Below are 12,020 nucleotides of genomic sequence, written 5' to 3'. Positions count from 1 at the left end.
ATTGCACAAGAATTATACATTTATGGATTTTTTTATGTATTGTTTTCTCTTTATTCAACCCGAGTGCGACATAACGTAATACAGTAACACTTGACATCAAGTAATTTTACATGAGTAGAAACTTTGTGATTATTACAATATCAAAATTGTTGTTAAATAGGACTTTGGAAATTGCTTTATAATTGCATAATAATGGAGTTTATTACATACTTGGAAAAAAGAACAGTCGCTATTCCTTTTGTGTACAGTAGTTACAAAAACTCAGCTCATTGATATGCAATTAAAATGCAATTACCAAAGTATTATATATGTTAATAATATGTTGCTCCAAAGTAATTACAGCTAAATTACAGGCACGAGAACAGTTTAATGTTAAGTGTTCGTGAGAACGCGAACAGTAACAAAATCTGGTTATTACGTGCTGAAAGGAAACTAAATATCCCAAAACTGCCTTCTTGAGGTAGGTGGAAAATCATGCTAGCTTGTATTCTGAGTAAACTATCCCTTTAAAGATGGTATAGTGTGTGTGTGTTTGAAACAAGAACACTTACCCTCAGATGGAGAAAGAGGTTCAAAGTATGTTTTGCTAAGCATCCGTATTTTCAGGTTTCATAAAATGTATTTTAGCTTTCAACCTTTTTAGTGGCATGTTGAAAGAGTCATACAGTAGTTGAGTGTCACAACTTATTTATGCTTACACTATATATACAAAAGTATGTGGACACCATTTCAAATTAATGGATTCGGCTATTTCAGCCACACCCCCTGCTGACATTTGTATAAAATCGAGCACACAGCCATGCAATCTCCATAGTCAAACATTGCCAGTAGAATTACTTTACTGAAGAGCTCAGTGACTTTGAACGTGGCACCTCCATAGAATGCCACCTTTCCAACAAGTAATTTCCTCAAAATTCTGCCCTGTGAAGTGGAAACATCTAGGAGCAAGTGGAAATGTCTAAGAGCAACAAAGGCTCAGCCTCGAAGTGGTAGGCCACACAAGCTTACAGAACGAGACCGCTGAGTGCTAAAGCGCGTAGCGAGTAAAATTTGTCTATCGTTGCAACACTCACTATAGAGTTCCAAACTGCCTCCGGGAGCAACATCAGCATAAGAACTGGTCCTTGGGAGCTTCATGAAATGGGTTTCCATGGCCAAGCAGCCGTACACAAGTCTAAGCTCACCATGCACAATGCCAAGCATCAGCTGGAGTGGTGTAAACCTTGCCGCCATTGGACTCCAGAGCAGTGGAAATGCATTCTCTGGAGTGATGAATCATGCTTCACCATTTGGCTGTCCAATAGATGAATCTGAGTTTGATGGATGCCAGGAGACCTGCCCGAAAGCATAGTGCCAACTGTAAAGTTTGGTGGAGGAGGAATAATGGTCTGGGGCTGTTTTTCATGGTTCGGCCCCTTAGTTCCAGTGAAGGGAAATCTTAACGCTACAGTATGCAATGACACTCTAGACAAGGGGTGGGCAATTCCAGTCCTCGAGGGCCTGATTGGTGTCAAAGTTTGGCCCCAGCTCCAGCTAACACACCTGACTACAATAATCATTTAATCATGATCTTCAGTTTAGAATGCAATTTGATTAATCATCTGTGTTTGCTAGGGATGGACAAAAAGTGTGACATCAATCAGGCCCTCGAGGACTGGAGTTGCCCACCCCTGCTCTAAACGATTGAATCTGTGCTTCCAACATTGTGGTTGTTTGGGGAAGGCCCTTTCATGTTTCAGCATGACAATGCCATTATGCACAAAGCGAGGTCCATACAGAAATGGTTTGTTGAGATTGGTGTTGATGAACTTGACTGGCAGGCAACCCCATCGAACACCTTTGGGATGGATTGGATTACTGACAGTGAGCCAGGCTTAATCACCCAACATCTGTGCCCAACCTAACTAAGACTCTTGTGGATGAATGGAAGTAAGTCCGTGCAGCAATGTTCCAACATCTAGTGGAAAGCCTTCCCAGAAGACTGGAGGCTGTTATAGCAGCAAAGGGGGGGACCAACTCCATATTAATACCCATGATTTTGGAATGAGATGTTCGACGAGCAGGTGTCCACATACCCCACATGACCAAAAGTATCTGTATGTAACCGGTGTGAAATGGCTAGCTAGTTAGCGGGGAGCGCTGTCGTGTCTTTGGCATCATTAAAAGCGAAGATGTTATTTTATCAAATCAATTCTCTGTAATTATTATTACGCGATTAAACTAAATAATGTATATGTAATTAACTAGGAAGTCGGGGCACCACGGAAAATCTTCAGATTACAAAGTTATAATTTTCCAAATATAACTCTTCAGATATTTTAATATCTGATTAATTAGTCTTCTATTAATGAATAATTCTTTACCTCACGTCAGTCTCATTCCAAACGTCGTAAATTGTCGGTTATCTACACAAACCCAGCCTTTACTATGAATCATCCATACACCAATTGGCTTAATCATTTATTTACTAACTAACTAACTAAATAATCACAGAAATGCATAAACAAACAAACAGTAGATATGTTACTAACTAATGATAGGGAAGATTCCCTAATGGGCTAAGCCGATATGACAGCTTGGTGGACAAAGAGGAGTTGGTGTGGACTGAGAAAGAGCGGGAAATACAAAAGGGATCACTACATACAGTTGATAACTATATTAATTTAAATGCTAATCCTTTGGACATGAACGCTCACTCATTCGGGAATAATTGCAATCAATATATATTTACGCCCATGTGTCGTGATCTTTTCTGTTGGAATCCGGTCCGTCTGCTGGAGAGTTCATCCGAGTCTCTCTCTCTTTCTGTTTCCCTGAAGATAAAAGTATTTTTGTGGTTAGAATTGATACTTCAGAGTACCATTCAGAAATATTCTCATAGAATAGATTTTTCGGCGGTTGTCGGTATTCGGTACTCAAACCTATGCCACCTCAGCTTACACCGAGGTATGTGTGGTCTACTGAGGATTTCCTCAGGAGGGGGTTTTATTCGTAACAATAGAAAAGGCAGTTCTATGACACCTGATCATGTCTGTGCTCACGGGGGCGGGCCAATGACTTAGTCAAACTTTAAAGGGAATACAATTCTCTCACATTAAAGGTTTAACATCACATCATTTCACAAATAGTTTCATCTTTACTCATTCATTTTATACAATAATTAGATGGAAACCTCATAACGGAGGCACCTGTATAAACAGAGTTATGGTAATGTGGCTGTATTGTCTTTCATGAGGTCACAAACATGAAACAAAATGGACCGGGTCATAGCTGGCTTCTCCACTGACTGTTTACACATTCTCCATAACATGGATATTGTTCAGGTCTCACATTCTGTGAGGTAGTAGAAGTTCCTTTGTTCTGCTGTGAAACTGTCTCTTTCTATACTGCATGGCCAGGGGGAAAGAGTCTCCGCCAGGAATTTACAACCTGAGATAACAGAACCTCGTGTAGGAGAGAGCAAGAGAGAGGGGGAAGCCACGATCTAGACACAGAAAGGGCCATATCATGACAGCGCTAATAGCGGTTCAATCGGTGACGTCACTCGCTCTGAGACCTTGAAGTAATTGTTTCCCTTGCTCTGCAAGGGCCGTGGCTTTTGTGGAGCGATAGGTAACGATGCTTTGAGGGTGACTGTTGTCGATGTGTGCAAAGGGTCCCTGGTTCGAGCTCAGGTAGGGGCGAGGAGAGGGACGGAAGCAAAACTGTTACATTGATGCTGTTGACCCGGATCACTAGTTGCTGCGGAAAAGGAGGAGGTCAAAAGAGTGGTGAGTGTAACCGGTGTGAAATGGTTTGCGGGGTGCGTGCTAATAGCGTTTCAATCGGTGACATCACTCGCTCTGAGGCCTTGAAGTAGTTGTTTCCCTTGCTCTGCAAGGGCCGCGGTTTTTGTGGAGCGATAGGTAACGATGCTTTGATGGTGACTGTTTTCAATGTGTGCAGAGGGTCCCTGGGTCGAGCCCAGGTTGGGGCGAGGAGAGGGACGGAAGCAACACTGTTACATATACAACATGTCATTGGTTAATTAGTTGGACTTGATTATATACACCTGGGGCAATGGACATTCAGGAGAATGGAAATGTACTAAATGTTCAGATATAAATGTATTGTGAAGATCAAATATGACTGTCAGATAGATTGGAATAGTATAGGTGATTGTGTGTGCTCTATTCATTCTATTTCTATATTCAAAATGCCTTTCCATGGGGGCGGCAGGTAGCCTAGTGGTTAGAGCGTTGGGCCAGTAACCGAACGATTACTGTACCGAATCCCAGAGCTGACGAGGTAAAAATCTGTTGTTTTGTCCCTGAACAAGACAGTTCCCCGGTAGACCATCATTGTAAATAAGAATTTGTTCTTATCTGACTTGCCTAGCTAAATAAAGGTTACATAAAGTAAAAATAAATAAAAAATATAGTCCTGCCAGATACAGCCCTGCCATTAGTTGAACAGCCAATCCAATAGTTTCAGAAAAGTAGTTACTTTCTCACATTTGTATTCAAATAGTTAAAAAATAGGAGAAAAGACGAAATAAATGTTGTTGATTATTGAGGTGACTTATGCAGCTGGTGCTTTATGTAGAGAGAAGGGTGAAAGATCACAATCTGTGCACTAGAGCTGAGAGTATATTGTGATGGAACTAATTGAATTAACAAACTAGCACCACACAGCCTCCGAGGGCTACAGTAGTTAAACCAAACTGTGCCCTCGCACACTAAACCCTCGCACTGACCTACAAATGTCATCTCACTATTTCACCATCCAGTCCCCTGCCATTGCGGCATGCTCCTATTACTATGAGCATTGAAATTAATCAGTGGGTAGCCAATCTCATTATGTCCACGTATTCTAGGCCTACTGCACCTACACAATGCACATTCACTCAAACAGCCTTTGAGGTGGATATACAGGCAGAGAGAAACCCACTGAAAGACAGGAACAAATAGACAGCCCTGTATGTCTCCTGCACTCTGCTGTTTCTTTAGATCACAGTGGCATGGCCATGATCTGGTATTCTGGGAAACCTGTCCTGGCGCGTCGCACCGCTCACCATCTCCTCACACTCATGTTGTTTGGCCCCAGACCCCATCCTCCTCCCCCTTAAGGCTCATTCATATTCCAGTAGTCTCTCCCAGACAAAGACAGCACACCAGCAGCCACAAACCCATCAATATTACATCCCAATCTTAGTCTGCGCAGCTCGTGCACACAGCTCCTTAAACCAAAGGACAAACGCTCCCCTCGACAATGAAAATGATCTATCATCTCTGTTTATGACAACTCATCTAACAAGTGGTCACACGCGTCACTATGGATTCACACAATAGTAATGGCTCTATCTTCCGCCGGTTATCTCTCGAGTCTGTCCCAGCTCTATTTCTGTATCAAGATTATATTTTGTTGTCTACACCCCTCGAAATTGTACTCTACCATAACCAAAGAATCAGTACTGTGGATTCTGTTTATTTAGGCCTCTATTTATGGCTTTTAACATGAGGCTTTATTGTAAAATGCCTATATTATGTTCAGGATTCCATTGGAACATGAAGGGCACATGCACGCACAAAGATAAAGACCCAGAACAAACAATGCGGGCAAATGAGAACAAACGACATTGCCGTGTTTTGGGTAGATTCGTGTTTGGTAATGGTTGAGTCGTGCTTGGTAATGGTTGAGCCGTGTTTGGTAATGGTTGAGCCGGGTTTGGTAATGGTTGAACCGGGGAGCAGAAGTGCATGACACCAGATGTTGCATGGAGCCAAACTGCTCTTGATGGAGAGGTTGGCTCTGCTCTCCGTCGCTGAGACGGCGTGCATTCTCATCAGGCCAGGGTCATTATGAGCCTCTCCTGCTCTACCTGATATCCCCAACCATATGGCTGTGGCTGACGCAGGCCCACACACACACACACATCTGAACCCGGACTGCAGTGTTCAAGCTGTAGACGCGGACAGTTTTATGTCCTCATTTATCTCGGTGACTAATGATACATCACCTGCCAGGGAATAGGTGAATAGAGGGAACAGAGGGTGGAGGGTAAGAACGAGCATGTGTCCCTAAGAGACCTTTTTGCAAGAAATTGGATCAGATGGCAGCAGAAACTTCACGAAGTCTGTCTCAAGCAGTTGTGTTAAAGTTCTGGTGCATTCTGTCTCTTTTTCTGTCTTCCGCTCTCTCTCTCTTGCCCTCAATTCTCATATTCATCAGGTGACACCTGCTCTCCATGGTACAGTCTATCCATGGAGGAAAGTGCTTGTGTGATGTTTGAGTGAGAGTGAGGTGAGGACAAGGTGAGCTATGGCTCTGGGTGAGGTAGGCAGACTGTTTAGTATCCTCAGTAGGTTTCTCCAGAGCTGCATATTCAACCCAGAGACTCCTTCCTGCATGACACCTGTCTTTGTTCTTCCTTTGATCTCTACCTGAGCTCATCTCCCAGGGAACACTGAACCATGCTATAGAGAGAGAGAGCAATGCAGTTCTGTGTGAGGTCTTAGCAGTTAATTCCACAGCAAACACATATGAGAACCACAGGCAACCGCTTAGAATGGGTCAAATTAAAATGTCATAATAAAACCTGCACCCATTGAATTACTGTACTGTGTAAGACAATAGCGTAACCTAGGTCATACAATGGTAGTGAACTCAGTACAAGTCACACTACATTTTTCATGTTAAAAATTAATAACAAAGTGAGAGAGAACTTCTATGTAATATCTGGAAGTGTCTGCCTTCTGCTTTGACTTGAATTAGTGCTACTTACTTATAATAAAATACATCTAAAAGGCAGCAGTGTGTATGCCACGGTGTCTGTCTGTCAAGAGAGGGCTGAAAACCACAGTCGGTTCGATTCTCCGGACCACCATATGTAAAACGTGTGCACGCATGACTAAGTCGCTTTGGATAAAAGCGTCTGCTAAACGGCATATACTGTATACAATTGATTATTTCCACAAACAGTACTGAACGATTACAGACAAGTGTTAGGACACAGCTATGCAACTGATTGTCTTTGTTTGGGGAATTACTTTTGTTACCCATTTGAATAAAGTAGAACGATATTCAAATATTTTGTTCCTCTTAAGCAAGGTTTAGAAATGAATTCCCATGATTCGTTAGGGAAGAGGAGAAAGAGTGATAGACTTTGACCAACAGGGTTTGTCTATGCTATGTTTCAATGACTTTCTAGATGTAAACTTTGTAGGTGCAGGGAGCCAGCAGTATTCCTTTCGATTCCTCCCCGCTAAGTGTCCGGGCCAGGAGCAGCCTGTGTATGATGTAGCTTATCTCTCCTCCCAGACACTAATACGCCTGACCACCATCTGACTGTGTGTTTTCATGAGCCCAACAGAGATGTGTTTGATCAAATTAATCAACGTGAGAGCTACAGCATTGTGCATATAATAACGTTTTGTAGACAAAATACAATGTAGGAGCAGGCCCAACCTGTCACTCATCACGTTTTCATCCTCAAATTAATATTGATGGGCTTTAGTCTGGATCCAATCTAAGCAGCACATCTGTCACCCAGTTTTTAATTGACAAACTGACGGGAATGTTAAAAGCCTTTTTTGCAATTGTTTTCGCATGGGTTTAGTATCCTGTGAAATTGAATTAGAAAGGGCGCAGTTAGCTACTGAATATTCTGAGAGAGAGAAAGTTAAGGGTCATTGCTTGTCCAACCCCGTGAAGGAAGAATGAATAATCCACACTCTGTGGACCAGGAAAGTGAGTCTGGACTGGCATTTTTTACTGAAAATAACCAGAAACTCCCCTTAATCTCTTCCATAGAAAACAACATCCTTGTGTAGTGTGAAATCCTACAGCGCCACAGATGACCAGGTGAGTCTGGGGTTTGGAGAGCATGACGCGCAGGTGATTGAAAAGAGAGACGCATAGGCTTGGGCGGTATACTGTATACCAGGATATTTTGAAATACAGACGGTATGATTTTCACAACCGTCCCAAAAAACTGTATTGGTTTGGGGTAGGGATGGACATGAATACTCGATATGGATGTCAAAACTTGGTCTTTAAAATATTTAAACTCAGCAAAGAAGGAAATCTCCTCTCACTGTCAACTGCGTTTATTTTCAGCAAACTGAACATGTGTAAATATTTGTATGAACATAACAAGATTCAACAACTGAGACATCAACTGAACAAGTTCCACAGGCATGTGACTAACAGAAGTGGAATAATGTGTCCCTGAACAAAGGGGGGTCAAAATCAAAAGTAACAGTCAGTATCTGGTGGGGCCACCAGCTGCATTAAGTACTGCAGTGCATCTCCTCCTCATGGACTGCAACATATTTGCCAGTTCTTGCTGTGAGATGTTACCCCACTCTTCCACCAAGGCACCTGCAAGTTCCCGGACATTTCTGGGGGGAATGGCCCTAGCCCTCACCCTCTGATCCAACAGGTCCCAGACGTGCTCAATGGGATTGAGATCCGGACTCTTCACTGGCCATGGCAGAACACTGACATTCATGTCTTGCAGGAAATCACGCACAGAAAGAGCAGTATGGCTGGTGGCATTGTCATGCTGGAGGGTCATGTCAGGATTAGCCTGCAGGAAGGGTACCACATGAGGGAGGAGGATGTCTTCCCAGTAATGCACAGCGTTGAGATTGCCTGCAATGAAAAAAAACTCATCCACCTGACAGGTGTGACATATCAAGAAGCTAAACAGCATGATCATTACACAGGTGCACCTTGTGCTGGGGACAATAAAAGGCCGCTGTAAAATGGGCAGTTTTGTCACACAAGACAATGCCACAGATGTCTCATGTTTTGAGCAAATGGAAATTAACATACATCTAGATGCCAGTTCACTCGCCCCTAGCGCTGCCCCATTTTGCATAATTTTTTTGCTGAGTTGATATTTTTTCAAATACTGTAAAACTATTTGGTGGAATATGCTTTGTGGCTGCCCAAACAGGCAAGTGAAAATGTGTCTTGAAGACATTGTTAATTTGTGTTCAATTTGAACATGTGCATTTGGGGGGCACAACAAAAAAGACCCCAAGCCAAGCGTCACACCGTTTTTCACCCTAAATTTCCTTTCCCCTCTGTGTCTCATTCAATCAATTGCGTTCCGACCGCTCCCTCCACACATGCATGCTGAGTGCACAGACAAGCTCCCGTTAGGCCTACATAAATACATTCCTAGAAAAACGTATCTAAGTGATGGGATACATAAGCTATATTCCTTGCCAAGTGATGACAGCTTTATCACAAACGTAAAATGGACTTGTTGATTGAAGTATGAAAATATGTGTTCCAAAAATGAGCTGCAGTTTTGGAATAATTGCATCCTGTCTATTTTCTACTTAAGCGGCTTAGCGAACTGCAAGTGCCATTTAGAATTGGTTCGCCTCGGCTATAACCCCGCTAAACGTAGGTTCCACACTGAAAATATGCAAAAACATTAGTTTGATAAAGACAAAGAGGGTATTTTCATCAGAATCATTAAGCATAATATGGTAATAGTAATGAATTACAGCCACAACATCTGTTTGGTGAATAGGCATAAAAAAGTTTGGAAAGAAATAGCACCCCTTGTGTTCACTACCGGTAATAGTGTATACCCTGGTATGGTGTAGGAATGGTAAGAAGTAGAGCTGGGATGATAAACCAAAAAGTATTGACACTGACCACACCGATCACTTATTGCAAGCATTTTACTGATATCGTTCAGTACAATAAGTAGCCTATACTAGTTTGCAAATATGGGTGATTGTTAATAGGACAATTGATGGATACAACCATCAAATTAGTACTAGTAGATTAAAGAATAATAAACAAAACTGTGGTGCACATTAATGTTATAAACTTATCGTTCTATTTATCGTGATCGCATTAATTCAGGCAATTTATTGTGATATGGATTGTTGTCCATTTTGCCCAGCTCTAGTATGAAGGGATGGAAATCTGGATCCCGCCCAATACTAGACCCACATCATGACAGAGACCGTGGGAGGTTCCCTTTATTACAACATTATCAAGAAGCTGCGGACTGGACAAAAATTAAATCTTGTGAAAACGGAAGAGAACGTATTGAAATAAATCCCCGGTCAGTGGAGACAGAGACCGACACAGAAACGTAGAGCTTACCTTGGCGGACGTACTCCTCATGTTCGTGATGCACCAGCTCTGCCACACAGCCCCCGTAGCGCAGGCGCGTGTCGTATGCCTTGAGCGTCTCGCTGGAGCTGTAGGACTTCTGGGTGGCCACGCGGCACTCCTCGGGCTCCAGGGACGCCATGGCATGGTGGAAGTCCTTCCTGCAGCGGCCCCGGGTCAGGGAGCAGTGCCGCCGCTCCTTTGTGTCCATCTTCACGGCGACCGGCGTAGATGCTCTGAGGGGATTGGCTTAGGTTGATGTGCTCACCTGTTAGGGGGTGACAGCGAGGGAGAGAGAGAGAGCAGAGCATGCATGAAAACTGACACATCAAAGTAACACGTTCACTTCCTAGAATACTAAGAGCACGCTGAACTGGACTGCAAGACAGAGGAAAAAGAACTGGACTGAAAACTATGCTTGTTCAAATCTTATGTTGGGCCACCACACAGTGTTGTCTTAAGTACCTTACCTAACTTTAGTATCTATCAATGACATGTAGTCCCTTACATTGCCGGTGAGAGTCATGCTCTTTCCGAAGAAATGGAAAGAAATATACCAAACAAGTATTTAACAGTGAAAATCTATTTTGGAGACGTCAAGTCAACACAGAATGGGAGCCCCATGGGGATTGGTGGAGTTGTCCCATTCCAAATCTCCTGCTGAGGTTAAAGAGATACACTCATCAACACAATCAACACCTGACTGACTACACTGTCAGAACACAGTCAGGACACACTCTCCCACTCACACGGTGAGCAGGCAGTCTCTGCAGGTGGGATCAGGACTGGGGAGCTTCACTGTGTCTCAGGCTCATTATCACTTAGTGAGTTAGTTCTGTTCTGACTCCCCCAGTGAGGAGATAGAGAAGGAGAATCATAGCCAGCAGGCTCTGCTGGAGGGAGGAGGCCTCCGTCCAGACGCTCGTTGATACCAGCCCACTCTGCATCTGTCTGTGAGGCTGAGGCTGTGCTACACCAGCCAGGCCCAGACAAGGCCTCACAACAACCACCACCACCCCACCACCAGCAGCTGAGAAGCAGGAAACTATGGCGTCAGAGAGCAGGTAGTATAATGCATCTCCCTTTGAATAGTAGACCTCTGATTAGAACAAAACTAACACTTTTGCTATCCATCTTAACAATGTTCACACAGCAACAGGTTCAGATGAACTGCACAAAAGAATAGTACAACAATGAGTACTATTTGAAGCTCACAGGCATAGGCATAAAAAGTGGAAAGATTCTTGTTACACTTGTCTTTGTTACACTTCAACAACCAGCATATGAAAGAACACTTTGCTTCTCTCATTTAATATTTTGTAGTTTCAAAATGTTTACAGGAAACAAAGGAAAAATCTATTGATAATAGCTTGCATATGAAGTTTTTAAACATTTCCTTTTAATTCCACTGACAGGGCATGTAGCTGAGGGCAGATCAATACTTTTAATAAGTTATATTTGAAGTGTTTACATATCAAGAGGAATCTCCACTCTGGGCATTGATTACCAGCAGTATTTACACACACAAAGGCCTCATCATGGTAAGTGGTAAACGCTGACACTCACCTGGACTGACAATATTAACCCACTCAACAATAGGCAAGAAGTGAGTCATGATGACACATACAGGACAGTGTCTCTTATGTAGATCTCTCTCATGTACTATGGCCCCGGCAAACCTTGCTTGCGGTCACTGGTTACCCACATGAAAAAAATGCTACCGTTTACCATAGAATACTACAGTACTTACCATAGTGGGAGAGTGTGTCCTAATTGTGTAATAAACTGTAGTTTCCTGTATAATACTATACTACACACTGTAGTATCCCCCGATCATGTGTTTTACTTACTATAGAATGTTGTAGAATACAATTGTAAATACTGAGGTGATGTCT

General features: G+C 42.8%; 1 protein-coding gene across 1 annotated transcript in view; it reads right to left on the bottom strand.

The window, feature by feature from the left end:
* LOC115149625 (teneurin-2-like) overlaps positions 1-12,020 on the bottom strand; it is a 125,818-nt gene that overhangs the window by 46,671 nt on the left and 67,127 nt on the right. Inside the window, exon 2 of the mRNA XM_029692576.1 lies at positions 10,117-10,393. Within this exon, the coding sequence (XP_029548436.1) occupies positions 10,117-10,336 (220 nt within the window). The 5' untranslated portion in view covers positions 10,337-10,393. The remainder of the gene's footprint in view (positions 1-10,116; positions 10,394-12,020) is intronic.

This window comes from Salmo trutta, chromosome 15 (assembly GCF_901001165.1).
Source record: "Salmo trutta chromosome 15, fSalTru1.1, whole genome shotgun sequence".
In the NCBI taxonomy this organism is placed as follows: domain Eukaryota; kingdom Metazoa; phylum Chordata; class Actinopteri; order Salmoniformes; family Salmonidae; genus Salmo; species Salmo trutta.
The sequence above is the reverse complement of the archived record's forward strand: the minus strand, read 5'-3'. Positions and strand labels throughout refer to the sequence as shown.